Genomic DNA, 20,593 nt, shown 5'->3' on the forward strand with positions numbered 1-20,593 from the left:
CATTACTTACATTTTCTTGCATATTGTTAAATTCAAACCAATTTTATTTATTATTATTTAAACTTTTATAATTTTTAATATTCAGCACTTCCTTGTTACAGCTTAACGAGGTTAGTTTGTATAATTAATTTATATTTATATATCCATTTTTCCTAAATATATTATTTTAAATTCTCTATTATATTAAGTATAATTTTCTGAATTTATAATTTTTTTAAAAATCTTTGTTATTATGATAAAATAAATCTTACGTAATGATTATACACAATTATAACGAATAAATAAATAAATTTGATCTATACCATAAAAGTTATAAACAGTAAAAAATATACTTTTATGTTAGAAATTATAATAATGAGTCATGTTTAAAATACGTCTAATCTTATTTTGCTTATTTATAATTTTATAAAATTTTATTAATGAATTATTTATGATAATGACTTGTTCTATAATTTTTTAAGACACGTTTCTTTAATAAAAATTTCACTAAGTTAATTACCTTTTTAGTTTAAATAAATGTAATACAATTTTATAAATTCCTAAAAATAAAAAAAAATTCCACGATGACGAATCCCATAATTCTCTTTTATAACTTATTACGAGTCATTCTAAGTATACTCTTGAATATTTAATAAAACTGTTGTAATAATATGGGAGAAGAATCATCCTGATGGAAAATTAATAAATCTTAAGTAAAAAATTAAATACACGCGGAACGGCGGAAGTAAAAGACAAGACAAGGTCCCAACTTTGTGAAGTCGTATTTCTATTTTATATTTATTAATAAATCTTTTCAAAACTCTTTTAAATATTATATTTATGAGATAAAAATGTATCCTTGCAGCTTCTTGTTCTTTGCCAAATACTATAGTGAAGCTCTTAAATATCCTTTGGTTAAAGAATATTTTGGCAAAGAATCAAAAGATAGGAAATAAATATAAGATGTTTTCATTATAAGTGCCAATAACGTTATTTCTGTCAAATTTACGCAATATTTTAACATCGAAGTAAAAGAAATTGATAAAGAGGATGTATATATAAACAAATTTAAATTTAAGAATGTATCCTATTAAATCGAAGAAGCTTGAAATTTGAAGACGACATCAAATCCGTGCAATCAAGACTGAAAATTTCACAACCAGAAAAAAGATAATGGTTTATCGTAAGAAACAGCCTATCTGATATTTTAAATACGGCAGTTCTTCAAAGTGTCTAAATTTATAGATGTACTGTACCTTTTCACAAATGCAATCTTATAATTAGAACATTTGTAGCATTTGATTAAAAAAATATCAATCAAAAAACTTTCAAAACAAAGAAACTAACTCATGGAAACGGATAAAAACTTATTACTATAACTGAATTTTTGTAAAATGTTTATACTTAAAATGTTGAAAATAGATTTTTAAAAATTCCATTATTTTTAAATTATAAAATATTTTGTCATAATGTATAAATCATTCAGTAAAAATAAACAAATTTAGAAACTGTACTCTTAGAAATTCTCATTTTTGACACACATTTTCAATAGAAAGTACTTTCTGTATTGTATTACATGACAAAATGTCCATTATTTGTAATCACAACTTTGAATTATCTTCATATTATGATATCCCTTAATTTACTTTAACTATTCATCAATTATAAAATTATTTTAACTATGACAATCAGTTATGTCATGCCGTATAAAAGTAATTATCATCATTAGAATAAATATAAATTTATATATATATATGTATGCATTTCAAAGGCATGAAATATTACAAATTATTTTCATATTTATTTAATTAAATTATTTTTAAAAACAAAGTTTTTCTAATGTTTAAAATTTAAACTTGATATTGATAAATTCAAAAATGCAAATGAGAAAAAATTATTTACTTTCAGGTAGAAAACTGTTTAAATTCTTCACGAGGGGATGTTTTCATCCTGTTTTAGGACAGCTTCAAGCTTCTTAACTTACACAAGTCAATGTTCCAGCTCAATTCAAACATTTTTGATGTATTGAACAATATTTCGAAACAATACATTTTCAAACTTTATGTAAAATTTGACAGAATCTTTCAAATACAATACACACAAATTAATTCTGAAAAAGTAAACCCACAAATTCAATTAGCCCCACAAGCTTGAATAAACTCGCATCCTAAATGGATTTTTTAAAAAAAATACACAATGGGCCTATGCAAGTGCAACAGTATACTTCAAATGAGCTTATTTATTGAATTTGAAGTTTTGATTCAATTGATTAAGTTTGTTCTGCATAGGAAACTTGGAAAATATTCAATTCTAAGTAATATTACCGTATTTTCCGAAGTATAAGACGACTTTTTAACCCAGGAAAATCTTCTCAAAAGTCGGGGTTATCTTATACGCCCAGTTGTCTTATATGCCAGAAAGCACAGTAGTCTTATATGGTGAGTATATCCCAAACTCTATATTTTAACCGTAAAAGTTGGAGGTCGTCTTATACGCCGGAAAGTACGGTATTTGTAGTATGTTTATATTTCATCTTCAGATTATATTTAGAATATCATAAGGCATGTAACTCTTAAACAACTGATAGTTTTTAAGTTTAAGATCATTGAAAACAATGATACTAAAAAGTGACAATGCAAAGTAGCTCTACTGAAATATTTATATATTGTAACTTTACAAAGAAGCTGCAAGAACATTGTTTACCATTCTTTCAAAAAGTTCTATTTAGTCTTGAAAAGAATGCTAAATTTTAACTTAAATAAATTATGGACTTTCCTATTGATAAAATTCAGTTGTGTTTAAATTTAATTACAAATAATACAATCAAAATTGTCTTCCTTTATATGAATTATAAATTTAAATTCGAAATCTTAAGCTCTATAAATCTTTACGTTAAAATTATTTCAAAAAATTTCATAAAATTTGAAATAAGCAAAATAACTGTGCATTTTGAATGAAATATCTGTTTAAAAAAACTTTTTAACCTATCGCCTAATAAAGAAAATTGCATAATTATAAATTTTACCTAATTTAACATAATTATTTGCCAATATAAAAAAAATATATGACAAAAGATTTTTCAAATTTTATAAATAACAAAACATATAATAAGATTTAATATTTCAAAATTTCTGAGAATGAGTTTATGAAATTATTTAGTAAATTATTTTGTCCAAAATTTTGTAATATAAAATTTGTTGACAAATTTTATGATAGATGCAAAGTTATATACGATAAACAAACATCTTCATTCATATAAATTTCATAAATTATTATATAAGAATATGATAAAAAGGTTAATGTTACCTTAGGTAGCCAAGATGGCGGCTCGTCTCTAATTCCAGCAAGGAAACAGTGGGACGCACGTTCTAACGTAACCTAACCTATTCTAATAAATTACCATAATTATCAGCAACCAAACTATTAGAATAGGTTAGGTTAGGTTAGAACTTGCGTCCCACTGTTTCCTTGCTGGAATTAGAGACGAGCCGCCATCTCGGCTACCTAAGGTGACATTAACTGATAAAAATAATAATATAAATAAATAAAAATTTAGTTTTGAATATAAAAGCTGCTTAGAATTTAAATAAAAAAAAAAAACAAAAAATATTGGATTTTTAAATTGGAATATGTGGCAATTATAAAGAAATGTTCTACATCTAAAAATTAAATTTATTACATAAATTAATGTTTTTTATTTATTAATTTCAAACCACATATTGTAATTAAAGGAAGTTTGAATTAATTTTATATTCTGTCAATCTAAAATATCATTTTTTAGAAATACAAGATGTCAAAAAGCAATTATGCACTGTCATTTATAAATTATTTATTCATTTACTATACACTTCAAAATATGTTGGAAATAAAGCTCCACCAGCCGCTAACATATGCGTTGACAGATAGAAACATATTGCAAACTAATGAAGTTCTATCTTTCTCAACATAATTTGTAGTGTATAATAAATATATAAAGGAGCAAATAAAGAATTATAAAATTTAGTGCATCATTACTTTTTGGAAATTACATCAGGCATTATTAAATTTGGCAATGTATGATTTATATATTCATGCAAGTAAATGTAATGTTCCAATAAAACATATAATAAAATATTAAATAGCAAAATATCAAATTAAAAAAATATTCAATATAAAATAAAACTGAAATATTTTAAAATTAAATTAAATACATTTTAATAATTATCTAAAATAAATTATTTTACATTATTATAAAAATATCTTGAAATTTCTAAATCTTATTTAAAATTATCAAATTACTGATCTAAAAAAAAAAAAAACATTATTAAATATTTAATTTATTGCAAAATTGCAATTATAACTAAATTTTCAGTATAAAAGCAAATGACATTTCAATTTTATAAAGTTCAAATATTTTTGAGTAGATTAATATGAAAATATTCCCATAATAAATTTAAGTACGTTTGCTTGGCTCTCCATTGTCCTGGCTTTCCTCAAGCGATTTTTGCTGACATCTAAATCTAATCGTTTATTTTCCAATATCTTCCGTTCTTTCTGAAAAAGTTTAAAGTTTCATTTAGATCTTTTAATCTGTCAAAATTACAAATATATTATTAATTGTTCTCAAATATTTTTAGATATTTATTGTTTATTAAATAAATATTTTTTTACTGTTCTGTATTATTAAAAAATTGAAGCAATTTCAACAAAAAGAATAACTAAAGTGCAAATTCCAATATAAAACAATATTTTTGATGGCATAGAAATGTTTTTTTTTGGAATGTTTGAAGAAGAGAATTTTGAAAAGGAGAGAACAATTTTAAACAACATGAAAAGAAGAAGAGATGGATTCAGATTTAAAAACAAAGGAAAGAAGGACATTCCAATTGAGAAATTTCTACAACATTACTTTATATATTTATTTTTTATTGTTTTTATTTGATTAGTACTAAATTCTTTCTTTGCATATGAAAGTAAATAAATTTAATTCAGTAGTCTGAACAGAATTATCCTTCTGATGAACTAACAATATATCTCCCTCAGTATCATGCATTTTTGTCTGGATCTTTAAGTATAAAATAAACAACACCTTTAATGATCCAGCAATAAAGATTTAATGCGTTAATAACGTTTTTGACCATCTTAAATAGCCATCTTCGGTTAAACGAAATCTTTAAATCGGTTAAATCTTTATTGCTGGATCGTTAAAGGTGTTTATTTTATTATTTAGTTCCAGTAAGAATTTTGTTTATTTATCTTTAGTATTCTTATAAGTTTACATCAATGTTTAGTTATTTTATAAAAAACATTTTTGACATTTAAAATATTAATATTCTGTCATTTGATAATTTCTTCTATTAATCATTCAATAATAATTATATTTATTTTTAAAACTTAATGATATACAACTAAACTGTCTATTTAAATAGCAAATGTATTTAAATTTCATTCAATTATATATACAATCTTCATAATATCGGTTAAAATATCTTTCGAATTTATCTAAATTCTTATTAATTGTTAAACTAAAGCTATATGTCTATTAATAAATCAAAAATAATTTCATTTAGTAACCAATATGTGATAAGTTCTGTAAAATTTTTACAAGAATGTTTTTTAGCAATTGTAACATCAGTAAAGAAATTTCTAAAAATGTTATGCTATAAGATTGGCATGCATATCTTGGCATACTTAACATGCAGTCCCGTCTACCTTAAAAAAAGGAAGTTTTAAATAAATCTACTTTTATACACAAAGAAATCCATCAAAGAAAACATAGTAGCTAATTCAGTAGATATACACACAGTTGCTATTTATAGCTTTGAAAAAATGATTGCATGTAACACATTAACATTCATAGATTCATACTGAATTAATTAATTTCTTTGTTTTGTGGGGTTCGGGGCCGTCAAGATGTTTTATTACGTATGTCTTTGATAGGGTCCTGCCACCAGGTGTGTTTTACCGGACACACCACTGATTGAGATGAAGTAAATGACTAAGGCGCGAGGGTAAGAGTCACTCTGAAGTCCAGGAATGAGCCTCTCAGGAAGAAAAATACAGAGTCAGATGAAATCAATTAAAAAGGAATTTATTAGCAAAAAAAACTGAAAGTTCAGAACAAAGTTATCAAATCCGATTTTTGGAAATCCGCCTATCTTTATCTATACAACGAGGGGTATTCGAACTACGCGACTCACAACATATCATTTAAACAAGATGTCTTCTTTCGTCTATTTCGACAGTTGGTCAATCTCTTGATCCTGTTTCCTCTCACTCTTTCTTGCTTGTACTCAGCGCCGGATTAAGCCTCTAGTGGGCCGTAGACAAAATTTAAATTGGGGCCCCATTTAAATAAGTTGCATCTAAACAAATCTTATATAATGTGACATTAGCGTAGCTAGCATAGGTGACACCCGGTGCGGATATCATGGTGTCACCCATAACTTTTTAACTCTTTTATAAAACACTATTAAATTGTAATATCTTCGCACTCGAGCAACTTGAACGCTATATCGAATATGCAATGTCGCGACGTATAAGTGTAGATTTAGAAAATAAATCATAACCATCCATACATCAGTACTACCACGAGACGCGGCCCTAGGAATATTTGTAGATGGCGCGAGAGATCCCGTGGCATACATTACTTCTGACGCACGGGTGGCTGTTGACTTTTTTTTTTTAGGTAATGGCTAATCGAGCGGAGCTTAGTAAGAATTGTTAAATACAGCCTTATCTATCCTATCGAGTTTCGAAATCGAAACAGAGAAATCTTCTGCACTGAAGCCGGGCCCCTCCGGATTACGGGCCCTAGACATTTGTCTACTTTGCCTACTCGATAATCCGGTACTGTCTGGACTGGACTGCACTCTTTGGCTGCTTAAGTCCTGTGTCTGTCTGACTGCCTCTGGTCTATTCTCTCTTGTCTGTTGTCCTGGGTCTGCTCTCACTTACTGCCTGTCTTGAGTATGAGAATGATACTCCTTTTTGTCAGACTGGAATTCTCCTTTTAAATACTTCCAGCATGAAAAGGTTCGTCATCCAGTGATGATCCATTTGTGGTGTCATCATCGGGTGACGATTTATTTGCGATGTCGTCATCACAGCTGAGATGATTGTTCTCTGTTGTTTTTATTTGGCAATGACATCTAGCTTTTGTAGAGTCATCATTGAGTCGATGTGACTCATCTTGTTTTTGGGGCAGTTCTCATCATTACTCATTGATTGCTTTGTCATTTTTCCCTTGGCATGTTGTGAGATTTGGATAATAAACTGTTTTATTCTAATCGTTTTAAGTTAATATTAAAATTTAGAAAAGGGGGGTCCCTAGATTGGTAAAATAGGCAAATTTCCTCTTACAACTTCGGTTGTTGTTTAAGATACAATTAAAGTTCATGCGAATACGTAATTATCAAAAAAAGGTAAAAATAAGTGATTAAGTAAATAATATTATATTACAAATGTTGTAAACAGTAGTTCACAAAATGTTAACATTGAGGTATTTTTGGAGGGGGGAAATGGTGGTCCTCACAGTTTGCATTCAAATTATTTATAAATATCAATTACTTCAATTACTTTAAAGATCATAAACATTTCTTATATCACAAAATAATGCTAGATGCTAATATTTAAAGCAGAGCAATAAATTTTAGACACAATGCATATCAATGCTCTAATTAAATTTTATTTATTAACTTAAAAATAATAATTATAACAATTCATTTTCAATAAATAAGTGAAATTAATTCATTACAGATAATAGATAATTCATAACATTTCCAATATTACATAATAGATAGTTTATAAAATCTCCAGTGATAACTATAAAAAAAGCTTTCATTTCTTAGAAAAAAACTGCATTCAGACATTTGTTTTTAGCCACTTTGCAATTCTCTATCTTTAGTGCAATCAAATTGTTCTGGCAATTTTACACACAAAACAAAGAATTCCATAACATATAAATTTATTGTTATTCATCATAAGAAAAGATATCTTTCTTGTGTTAAGTACAAACAAAATATCTCAGAGATCAAGTTATTAAAATCACGTCATTTTTCTTAAAATTAATAGTAAAGTTTATATTGTAGAATTTTCTGTATTTGTATTGTAAAATGTTAATTGATTTCTGCAACAATTTCAGATTAAGAACTGAAGAAAGATAAGTAATGTAAAAAATTAAAGCTATTTTCTTTCTTATAAAATCCATGCAAATTGTCAGTTATTTTTATGGATTTGCTTAATGGTTCCTCTACTGATTAAAAAATATATAAGATTATTGTGTTTTCAAGTAACATAAAAAATTTCATAAATTGAAATATTTATATTATTTGTATTTAGAATACACTCTATAACAAACTTTAATCACTATGAATTTTAAAATATTACAATCTTACCATTATGGTTTTCATATCGCCATCTAAGAATCGACGAAGTGGTTGAACAAAGTTAGTTACAGCTGCACGGATAAATTCGTGTTCGGCTTGACCCAGCCGAAGTTGAGTTTGTCCTACCTTAATCAAGGCACTACCTAAACAAATGTATTAAAATTTAATATTCACATATAATTTGTTATAAAAAAAATCTTTATTTAAAATAAAATTTATTGAAAGTTTACTCTCACCATATGCTGTTCCAGGACCTAAATCATTGCCTGAATCTATCATATCTTGGCCTAACTGTTCAGAATTTGTAAGTCTATCTCTCTTCTTATCAAGTTTTTCAAAGAGATAATCTTCAGCACGTGTATCTAATTTTAAATACATAATACAATTTCAGTAAATGTTAAACTCTTGCTTTTAATTACACAAGAACAAAATTACAATTACATTCATGTAAATCCATTTTGATTATTTCATCATTAAGGAAAGTAAATCATTAATCAAATATCTAATTGACTTTGAATAGTGTTACAGTTTATTAGTTATCTTTGTGTTTATTTTTACAATTTAATGAAAGTTTTATATTCATTAAATTGTATTTACCTTTGATTATGAACATCAGTATACAAATGTAGGAATGATACTTGAAGCATATTCCAATTTAACTAACTAGGTACAGGGCCGGATTATCGAATAGGCAAAGTAGACAAATGTCTAGGGCCCGTAACTTGGAGGGGCCTGGCTTCAGTGCAAAAGATTTCTCTGTTTCAAAACGAGTTAAAATTATTTAAGAAATTCGATAGGACACAAAAGGCTGTATTTAAGAATTCCTACTAAGCTCCGCCCGACTAAAAAAAAAAAAAAGGTCAACAGCCACCCGTGCGTCAGAAGTAATGTACGCTACGAGATCTCTCGCACCATCTAGAAATATTCCTGATATATGGTTATGATTTATTTTCTAAATCTAAACTTATACGTCGCGACATCGCATCTTCGGTATAGCATTCAAGTTGCTCGAGTGCGAAGATATTACAATTCAATAGTGTTTTATAAAAGAGTTAAAAAGGGTGACACTACGGTGTGACTTGGGGTGACACCACGATATCCACACCGAGTGTCACCCATGCTAGCTACGCTAATGTCACATTATATAAGATTTGTTTAGAAGCAACTTATTTAAATGGGGCCCCAATTTAAATTTTGTCTAGGGCCCGCTAGAGGCTTAATCCAGCCCTGACTAGGTATATTTATATACTAGCTGACCCGGCCACGCGTTGTTGTGGCTCAAAATGTATCTATTATAAATGTGTAACACTTCCCCCGTAAAGGGGATTTCAAAAAATCCCTTTTTAGTGTATATTCTGTTGACGTCACCTATTAAAACGTAATTAAAAACGCAGAAGTTAGCGCCATCTGTTGGACATGAAAGCCTTAATCCATATATAAATATATTTTTGAAAGGGGGAAATGGTGATCTTCACATATGCCACAAACCTTCGCGGGAATGTATTAAACAACTTCCCAAAGTTTCATGGCAATCGGATAAATGGTGTGGTAATGCATTAAGGACACACACACACACACACACACACACACACACACACACACACACACACACACACAGACATACATTCGTTTTTATATATTTACTAGCTGACCCGGCCACGCGTTGTTGTGGCTCAAAATGTATCTATTATAAATGTGTAACACTTCCCCCGTGGGGAAAATTTTAAAAAATTCCTTTGTAGTGTATATTCTGTTGACGTCACCTATTAAAACGCAATTAAAAATGCAAAAAACCGCATGTAAAATAGTATAAATAGAAGCCGAGTTCTTCACAGTAAGCCTTAATCCTGTCCCTTTCCCCGCTGGGAAATATCGAAAAATCCCTTTTTAGTGTATATTCTGTTGACGTCACGTATTAAAACGCAATTAAAAACGCAAAAAACCGCATGTAAAATAGTATAAATAGAAGCCGAGTTCTTCACAGTAAGCCTTAATCCCGTCCATCTCCCCCCGTAGGGCGAATTTCGACATGTTTATTATATAAAAACACGTGCATATTCGAATGCAACGTTGTGTCAAAATTTCAAAGGAATCGGTAGGAACAAACAAACATTGTATTTTATTTATTTAGGTAGGTAGAAAATGATCTGCTTAGGTCCATTCTCACAGAAAAGCATAATGCCTCACAGAAAAGCAAACTTAGGTTGTCTGAAGTTAGCGCCATCTGTTGGACATAAAAGCCTTAATCCATATATAAATATATTTTTGAAAGGGGGGAAATGGTGATATTCACATATGCCACAAACCTTCGTGGGAATGTATTAAACAACTTCCCAAAGTTTCATAGCAATCGGATACATGGTGTGGTAATGCATGAAGGCACACACACACACACACACACACAGACACACACAGACACAGACACAGACACACATTCGTTTTTATATATATAGATATATTAGATTTTAATTATTTTTAAAATAGTATATATTATAAAAGAACATATTCTTAATCTAATTTTGTGGTACAGGATTAGAATTCAATATTAACATCCTATTACATGTATTAATTTCATACGTATAACAATTTTTAAATATTTCCACTAAAATTTAAATTAATCGACAACTATAGTAAATATATTTCATAATTAAATTAAATCTTACTTGGATTAGGCTGAAGAACTGCTTCTGTACGAGATGCAATTCTCTCGGTCCATTGTTTAGTCCTATCTGAACGTTGAGCCAAGCCCTCAAAATGGGCATCAAGTTCTGTTTTTTCACATGTTCCAAGTTTCTCTTCCGTATACTAAAAAATCAAAATGTAACAGCATATTTTAATGAATTAGTTTATAAGAATATAAATTCAGACATTATTTAGACAGAATATAATTCAGACTTAGTCAGACACTATTAATGAAACATTAACATAGAAATAGCAAGTGGTATACCAGCTGTTGATAATGTTCATCAATTTTTAATTTAATCTATAAAATTCATTTTACAATATAATATCTATATACGGTATGATAAGTCTTTTTGAAAAATTTCAGTATCTGTCAAAGGCACTAAATATCATTGAAACAATCAGTGATAACATGGACTGATGGATAATATTAGATGATCTTGAATAATTATCATTAATGATTACATATTAAGTAGAGTTTTAAGATTGGTTTCAGTTCTGTATATATTATAATTCAGAATAATCAGAATTTCTAGAAAAGGTATATACCAGGGGTAGCAAGACTCTTTAGAACTTGAGCCATATATTGAAAACAGAATTCGTTGAAGAGCCGCATATACATATATACATATTTTTCCACAGCAATTCATTTAAATATTAATAAAAAAAACAACACTCTAGCTATTATTTCATTTTATATTATGTTTTATAATACAATATAATTTTTTTAATAATAAATAAATTATAATTGCCGTATTAAGTAGCATAATCTAAATTTAAAAACCAAAAAATGCTAAAACGTTTCCTAGTTTCAATTGTCAATAAGGAAATATAAATTTCAAAACTATTAATGTTATAGAAATTGTTATTCATTATATATTCATTTTTAATGTTGATTTGGATGAATAAGCATTATAATTATTTTTTTCTATTAATGTTTTTACGTATTATGATATTTAATAAATATTACATTTATTTTTCAATAAATAATGTATAACGTTGCCATATTTTGACTTTTTTATTTCAAACAATATATTATTTATTTTATATTATCCAGGAATCATACATAAAAAATAATAAAAGCAAAATTAAAATAAAAACAAATTTGGTATAAATTTAAGTATCTTGCAGTGAGCCACAAGTATACTAGAAAAGAGCCACAGTTTGGCCACCGTGGGTATATACAATAGACAGCAAACATACACCGAAAGGTATAATAATCAACATACAACAACTTTCAGGCCACTACTGAGTCATAAAATATCGACATTGTCTCTCAAATGCTTAGTGAGGTACTGACATTCTAAAAACACCTGATCTGCATCTATATACCCACATCAAATTTTTAGACCATATTTGCAGATATTATTATATTTTATAACATAAATGTAACAATGTCAGTTCATGTATAAGAAAATAACTTCAATGCCTTTGCAAATATCTATATAAATACAAATAATGAGCAATTATTTATTGTGACATCGTCACAATGCTAGGCTGCAAATTTTCGTCACATTGCTCTCAATTTTAGTAGTCTTGCCCCGTATATCATACTTTTCTTGTTAACATTGAAGTCATGCTTGTCATCATCTAATTCCATTCAGGAGATTTCTGAACTGAAATAATATGACTTCTGGTCCAAATCGGATATTCATATTAATCAAGTCTTCCTGCCCTATGCTTTCTATATCTTAACTTTTATCTATCTAACTCTAATCTCAAGATTATGGAAGATCAGACACCAGTTGGAATTTATAGGCCTGCATTTAATTGGGCTTCAAGTTTTGAAAATTGCAGCCCGATTAAATGCATTTTTATAGTGAGAGTATCTAATTCATTGTTATGTATCTGAAAGTACCACAATAAAGAATAAAAATTTCTAAAAGCATTATATTAGAAAATTCAAAATATAACTATTAAAAGATATGATATATTTTTTTTATATACATGGAACAATACAATAATAATATCTAGAGGGGATTCTATAGTTAATTATACATCTAATGTCATGTTTTGAGAACATATAAAACTGACAATTCATAATAGTTGACATAATACAAAAGTATTAATATAATGAGATCTGCATGCAGTAATTTGATGCAAACAAAAACATTTAAAGATTAACATTGAAACCTGACACACACACACACACACACACACACACACACACACACACACATTTATTAGTGTCAAAAAGGCAAAAGAATTATAAATATATATATTCTTTTGCCTTTTTAAGCTTTCTTTAGAAATAAGCAAGTTCAGACAAACAAAAATAAACAAATTAAAATGGATTACTATTTAATTTTCCTACACTAAAATCTCTGCTAGCTGCTGCTTTTTATTCAAAAAAGAATTTTTATTCTGTTCAAACCTACTAATGTATGAAGAATTCTTTAATAAAAGTTAATAATGCTCATTTTTCTGTTCATTAAATTTTTTCAAGTTTTAACTTATTAGTAATCAAATATTCTGCTATGATGTTGCAGAGTTGCCTATTAATGTTTAAACTCTCCAATATATAAATCTGCTTCTTTTCCATACAGTTCAGACATTATCCTATCCAAATTTCAACCTATGAACAATATTTCATAAATATAATGATTTATTAACATAAGTAAGAAGGTGGAATTAATACATGATTCTGCATCCTATAAAAACTTTGTCTTTTCTAATATTTAAAGTATCTGGTGTTTCTTTATAAATAAAAAAGGCATTGAATTAATAAACATACTTTGAAACAGGAAGAAATTAATACACATATTTATAGAAAAGGGCATTCCAATTTTAGAATATTGTTGATAACCTTGGTTAATAACCTGAGACAGACCTTGGTTAAGGTCAAAAAAGTTCATCAGAAATTTTTTATATTAAAAAATTTTTGTTACTGGAAATTAAAGGTTTAGTTAAATGTGTTTATTAATTCGTTTCGGCACTGAGAAGACAGTAATTGTATTTAGGACACTGAATTGTACAGAAATTATACATGGCTTTAATGCAACTATCAATTTTATTTAATTTCATTAAAATATAGTTTTTAAACACAAATTCAATAAGTATATATATTTATCTATTTACTTGAAATACATTTTCAATTTTGTAAATTTGATGAATCATCGAATCATATATACCAGACGTGGGCAAATGCGGCTCTTTTTGAGTTACAAGTGGCTCTTGCCGAAAGTGTTAATTTCTGCTTTTCATTATTATTTTTACAATTTTATTTTCACAATTTTGTGAAAATATGTAATTATATATATATAATATTTAGTAATTTATTTCCAAGTTGGTGCAATAAATTAAATTGGTATTTCAAATCTATTTTTTTAAAACAAGTTCTCGAGCTGGATGGGGGACGCCCTATCCTTCCCTGCCTTACCGTACTATCTGCCACAACAGTACAGAACTGCGGCTTCCACAAATTTTGCAAAACCTACATTTCAGCTCCCACTGAACTCTTGCTTGCCCACCTCTGTTATATACAATTTCAAATCCATGCAAATTATTATTCTCATTGGTAATCTTCGCTAAAGCATTCTTTCTAAAATACTTTGAATGTATTACGCAATTCTAACGTCAAACCTATATTTCAGTATAATATTTCGCTATACTATTGCTATATCTTTTAAGATAATTATAAGACTAAGTGGTAGAAGTTTTCTCTTAGAAGAAGCATAATTCTATATTATATGCAAAACTTAAAATATTGCATAGTATATATTTTTAACTTACAATTTTAAACACGGGTAAATATAAATAGATTTTAAGATTTTAACTGTAAATAGGGTTTTAATTATAATTAAAACTGCTATAAATCATTAAAATAATTTTACGTGAAGACACTCATTATGTAAAGGAAAGCCGAACTAATTACTAATTTTCTTGTTATAAAATTATAATTTAATTTTCAGATAATTGTCTCAATTAATAAAAAGAGTATAATATTTTCTTAATGTATTCATAATGATTATTAATAAATAATTATCTCTTTCAGTTTAAAATTTCTCTTCAAACTTCTTTATTAGAATAAAAATACTCATTAAAATTCTGTTGCAAATATTTATAAGTTGAATAAATGATCTTAAAGACTAAAATTTCAGACAAACTTTTTAAACAGAAATTTCTAAAGTTTAGAATAGGTATAATTTGGATCTATTATCATTACAAATCATTATTATGGTAATTAGTATATAATTAATAATAATATATTTAAGCATCAAACACAAGACCGTGTTATTTATTAAACACTTGGCACTTTTCCACTTCTATTAGTTGATCTAACTAATAGAAGTCGACTAATAGAAGTGGAAAAGTGCCAAGTGTTTAATAAATAACACGGTCTTGTGTTTGATGCTCAGCATATAAGAAAACACGGTTTCAAGAATACCTAAATTATAATAATATATTTATTAATTACTCCTAATTAATAAACTTGTATTCAATTGGATATTTATGAATAATTCCATTCTTGTAAAATCCACAAGAAAAAGTCAATATGATAATTTCTCCCTTCCAATTTTCAGTCAAAAAGTCATATATAAATAATTTCAAAGCATTTCTTGGCTTCATTCTCATAAAAGTTCAATTTAAAATTTTAAATTTTGTATCTGACTATATTCAACTTTAATTTGAATTGCTGTAAAAATTTAAATTTTGGTAAGATAATTTACAAAAATAATCAAAATTTGGTTAATGTTACCTATGCTTCCAAGATGACGGCTCGTCTCTGATTCCAGCAAATAGAAGAAGGGAAACAGTGGGGACGCACATTCTAACCTAACCTAACCTATTTTGATAAATTACCATAATTATTACTAACAAAATTATTAGAATAGGTTAGGTTAGGTTAGAACGTGCGTCCCCACTGTTTCCTTGCTGGAATCAGACGAGCCGCCATCTTGGAACCATAGGTAACACTAACCCAAAATTCTAATTTTCTAATAGTACTTTAACATTGCTGTTGGAATTGTATGTTAGAAATTTAAATATACAGATTATATAGAGCTTACAGAGATTTTTAAAACTTTTACTTATAAATAATTTAGATATCTCAGTTTGCATTATTTTTTCAAGACAATACTTATGACTGAGAAATAATTTGATTTCCTTAAATTGTATTTTAAGCATTTAGGTAACAATTTGTAAATTTTTAATAAATAACTTCAAAATATTTTGTAAGTTTATTCGAAAAATTACTTAAAGTATAATTAAACTTTTAATTATTATTTAAATTAATAAGACGAATATGTAAAGACATTTTAGTATTCTTCTATGTATATTATTTTAAAAGTGTATAATACCATCTGCCATTTTTAAATGAAACAATGTATTTTGAAATAATGTATGATGAATAATGTATAATGAAACAATGTAAACAATGAAACAATTTTTAATTATTGGGCTTATTATCAGTGAATGTTTATAACTGTATTTGCATAATTTTACAGAGGTGTAGCCTCTAAAAAAAAAGTTGTGTCTATGAAGCAAGCTTGTTTGATTCCTGGTGATTGGACAAGATGGATGTGAAGATGTTTTAGTGTTCTTCTATGTATATTTTTTAAAATTAAATTTAAAAATATTTTCATTTTAAATGAAAAATAAACAAAACTTTCTGAAATAAAACATAACCTTATTATTTTGCAATTTCATAAATATTAACTAAATATTGTTATTTTATTCACTGACTTGGTTCCATTACTTTCATTTTATCTTTTCTTAAAAATAAATTAAAGTTTTATATGATTATCTTTCAACAAAAGATAAACATATGGAGTTTTAATTTAATATTTTAAATTATATGAACAATTACTTATGTAATCATAGTTTTACATTTTTATGTATTCACATCAATGAAAATAGTCTTACTGTAGTATTATATTTGATCAGTATTATTTTACATAATACTGATCAAAATATATTTTTAACTAATGACAAAGCAGATAAATAAGATCTATAAATCTTATAATATAATCGAGATGGGTTGATGATGATAATGATAATAAGTGCAGAGACCAAACAGTTAAGAGCTTGAAAGTTGAAATTTGGTACACAGTTAAGATACTTCATGAGAATGCACACTAAGAAGGGATTTTTAAAAATTCCCCTACCCCATGGGGGAGAGGGAGAGGGTTAAGGATTAAGGATAGCCCTGAAGAACTTAGCTTCTACTGTACTATTTTAGATGTGGTTTTTTGCATTTTCGTGGGAAAATCAAACACATTTTTAAACCTATCTAAAGAGGGTCTAAAAATATGTTCGATGTCATCATTCTCTAAAGAGGGGGAAACAATATTCTTGCACCTGGTAAAAACTGGTAAGATCGGCTATAATTTAATAATCTTAACCTTTGCTATCGTTACTTTTTGCCTGAGCAATGCTGGGTTCATCTGCTAGTATTTTATAATTGATTTATTTATCTTTCATTCATAGCTAAAATACTATTAAAATATCAGTAAACTAAAAACTTATTTTAATTTTTTAACTACTACTAAAACAAAAGTTTTCATCTGACAATAGAGTTAAAATAATACAGACTTTTAAAAACAAATCATTCTAAGTCATTTGATTCTATCATCACAACTCACAAGAAGAAAAAAGAATTGGTAGAATAAGCTATTCAGCTTCCTATTAAAATGTAAATTAAGTAAAGTCCAAGGAGAGTTTCTAGCTAAACTTCAATTTAACTGGAAGTTTAGTATCCTGAAAGGTAAAGTTGGTATTGTCAATATTTTTTCTTGTATTTACAGATAACAGCAAAAAGTAATATTAAAATTTTAAAGTGATTTTGCATATAAATTATTATGTACAATTCATTTAAAAACAGATTATAAAAAAGTTTCAACTATTCTTGATGATTTTTACATTTAAAATCTACTCGACAAAGATATTTTCTTATTGTTCGATTCAATTTTTTTTATCTAAAAACTTTAATATATAAAAACAAATTAAATAATATCAGTCCATAATTTAATTTTTTCACCAAAACAACATATATAAAAGTAAAATATTTCATAAAACATAATCAACCAGATTTATTTCTCCAATGTCTTTAGCATGTACAGTTCTCTGCACATCTTAAACATTGTATAGTTTTCTAAAAAAAAGAGAGAACGAGAAAAACTAAGTGTTGGACCTTAAAATCCATATTACTTAAATGGATTAATGTTACCTATGGTTCCAAGATGGCGGCTCGTCTCTAATTCCAGCAAACAGACGAAGGGAAACAGTGGGAACGCACGTTCTAACCTAACCTAACCTTTTCTAATAAATTACCATAATTATTACCAACAAAATTATTAGAATAGGTTAGGTTAGGTTAGAACGTGCGTCCCCACTGTTTCCTTGCCGGAATCAGACAAGCCGCCATCTTGGAACCATAGGTAACATTAACCCTTAAATGTACACAATGCAGTCTATAAAGTTTCCAACCCTACATAGTACAAAAGTAATGGTAATCCAAATTAAATCCATGATTCAGGCTAATGATAAAATCAGAATAGTCCAATCAGATTGTTAATATTGTTGAAAGCAAAGACAGTACTCTTAAATATATTCAAACTTAGATTTAAAACTCTGATTGCATTTAGAAATCCAATTATAATTATTTCTCTTTATTTAATCACATTAAGCATTTACTTGGAAAATTCAAGTCAATATTTTAAATTTACTATACATCTGAAGAGCTTTATATTTATTTCAATAAATTTTTTTTTATCTCACTTTCAAATCATTATTATTATTGTAATTTCATATGGATATTCTACACCTGCTTTCATATTGACTTTTAAACACAGATAACATTCAAGTTATCCATAAAAGATTACAGTAATAACTTAATTCATATTAAAATATAGACCTAGCTAAATTGAAAATATTTCACATTAATTGAAGCATTTTATTTTAATGAAAAAATTACCATATTTCTACACAAATAATATGATCTTAATACATGACAATTGCTTGTTTTTATGTTTTACGAAATACAGTACTGTTTTACTCGTAAGAGAATGCTCTTATGTACGCCAGCTTTTAAGATCCCTGCACTGCTGTGTCAATGTAAATTAAATGTAAATGCATTGATACTATTCAATAACAACTCTGAGGTAACTATTATTAAATAATAAAAAAGCCGCAATAGAAAATATTTTCGATAATATAAAAGTTTTTTAGGTGTTATGTGGAGTATAATGCTGATCTTGTCCCATCTGTAACAGTACGCACAGAAATACAGTATATCTACTTTAACTTTTAAACTATAATATGTAAATGCCATTAATTAAAAATACTTAATTTTATTTCTATTAATTCAAAAATATTATTAATTTATTAAACAATAAAAATCAAAATAAGTATTAATAGAGTTGAATTTCATCAATAAAAATAATTTGAAGGTAATTTGATTGGGATGCAATTTGAAAAAATTGTAACCTGTAAATTTCCACTGTCTGTCTTTCTTTCTTTAATCTCGAGAACAGAGTTAGATAGATGAAATCCGAATCAGATATAGAAACCTTACAGGCAGGAGGCCCTTATTAGCTATATATGAACTTCTGATGCAAACCAAAAGTCATGTTATTTCAATTCAAAACTTTTCCTTTGAAAGCAATTAACATACAAGAAAACTGTCCATAGTTTTCCCATGTCAAAATAAATGTGAATACAAGATCTTTATCAATCTATCTCTAACAGTTTTTCTCCAGATTGGTGTAAAGTGGTATAATTATTGACACCTTGTAATCATTTTTGAAAATGTTTAGTTTTGGCTTCTCTATAAACCTGACTATTTTTAATTTCTTTCACGAAAGTTTTATTCACAAATTTAAAAAACTTAATTAGAAAATTTGCATAGTTTTTTAAAACAATTAATATTTTACAAGATACGTTATCACATTTATCCAAGCGAATTTAAATGTCAAAATGGGTGTATACATTCATCCACCCATATACAAGTTGAATATGAATCATTCAAATATAAATAAATAATTTAGACAATTTGGCAAATATTTATTTGTATTTGATTTATATTTATATCATTGTAGAATATAAACAAAGGGCACTTAAATAATATATTTAAAATGAGTATTATATATTCTGCATATTCAACAATGATTCATCTACAATTTTAATGCTGTATTTGAATAATAATGTGCAGTAATAACAATAAAGCCACTTGCCATCTTATGCTGCAGAAAGAAAAGTGGTTAAAACTTGCAAATGCAACAGAAAATGCATCCAGTGACTTCTATTGGGTTTTGTAAATTTTTTCCAGAAATCTTTTAATGCACAGTCACGACTGTCTAAAATAAATTCCAAAATTCAAAAAACACTTGCTGTTATTCGAGTTATGTTAACAGATGCATTAATACGTGAAAATTATCATCTCAAAGCAGTGTGGATTAGTAAAATAGTCACTCACAAATTTCTACTGCAATGAAAAAGTTGAGACAAGGTGAACTTGAAACAGAAGCATTCTTTCTGTTGCAGGATGGCATGAAATATGTTCTGCCAATGCCATTGAGATATAATATTCACAACCAAGTGTGAAATATCCAAAAACGGCAAACGTT

General features: G+C 27.3%; 1 protein-coding gene across 4 annotated transcripts in view; it reads right to left on the reverse strand.

Annotated features, from left to right (window-relative positions):
- EndoB (endophilin-B) overlaps nucleotides 1–20,593 on the reverse strand; it is a 43,090-nt gene that overhangs the window by 15,213 nt on the left and 7,284 nt on the right. For all 4 annotated transcript variants that reach the window (XM_067275685.1, XM_067275684.1, XM_067275683.1 and 1 more), the window contains exons 2-5: nucleotides 11,009–11,150; nucleotides 8,582–8,707; nucleotides 8,355–8,488; nucleotides 4,420–4,512 (exon numbers count right to left, since the gene is read on the reverse strand). In XM_067275685.1, coding sequence (XP_067131786.1) covers nucleotides 4,420–4,512; nucleotides 8,355–8,488; nucleotides 8,582–8,707; nucleotides 11,009–11,150 — 495 coding nt within the window. The remainder of the gene's footprint in view (nucleotides 1–4,419; nucleotides 4,513–8,354; nucleotides 8,489–8,581; nucleotides 8,708–11,008; nucleotides 11,151–20,593) is intronic.

The sequence above is a fragment of the Centruroides vittatus genome, unplaced genomic scaffold (assembly GCF_030686945.1).
Source record: "Centruroides vittatus isolate TY-2023 unplaced genomic scaffold, ASM3068694v2 contig_630, whole genome shotgun sequence".
NCBI lineage: Eukaryota > Metazoa > Arthropoda > Arachnida > Scorpiones > Buthidae > Centruroides > Centruroides vittatus.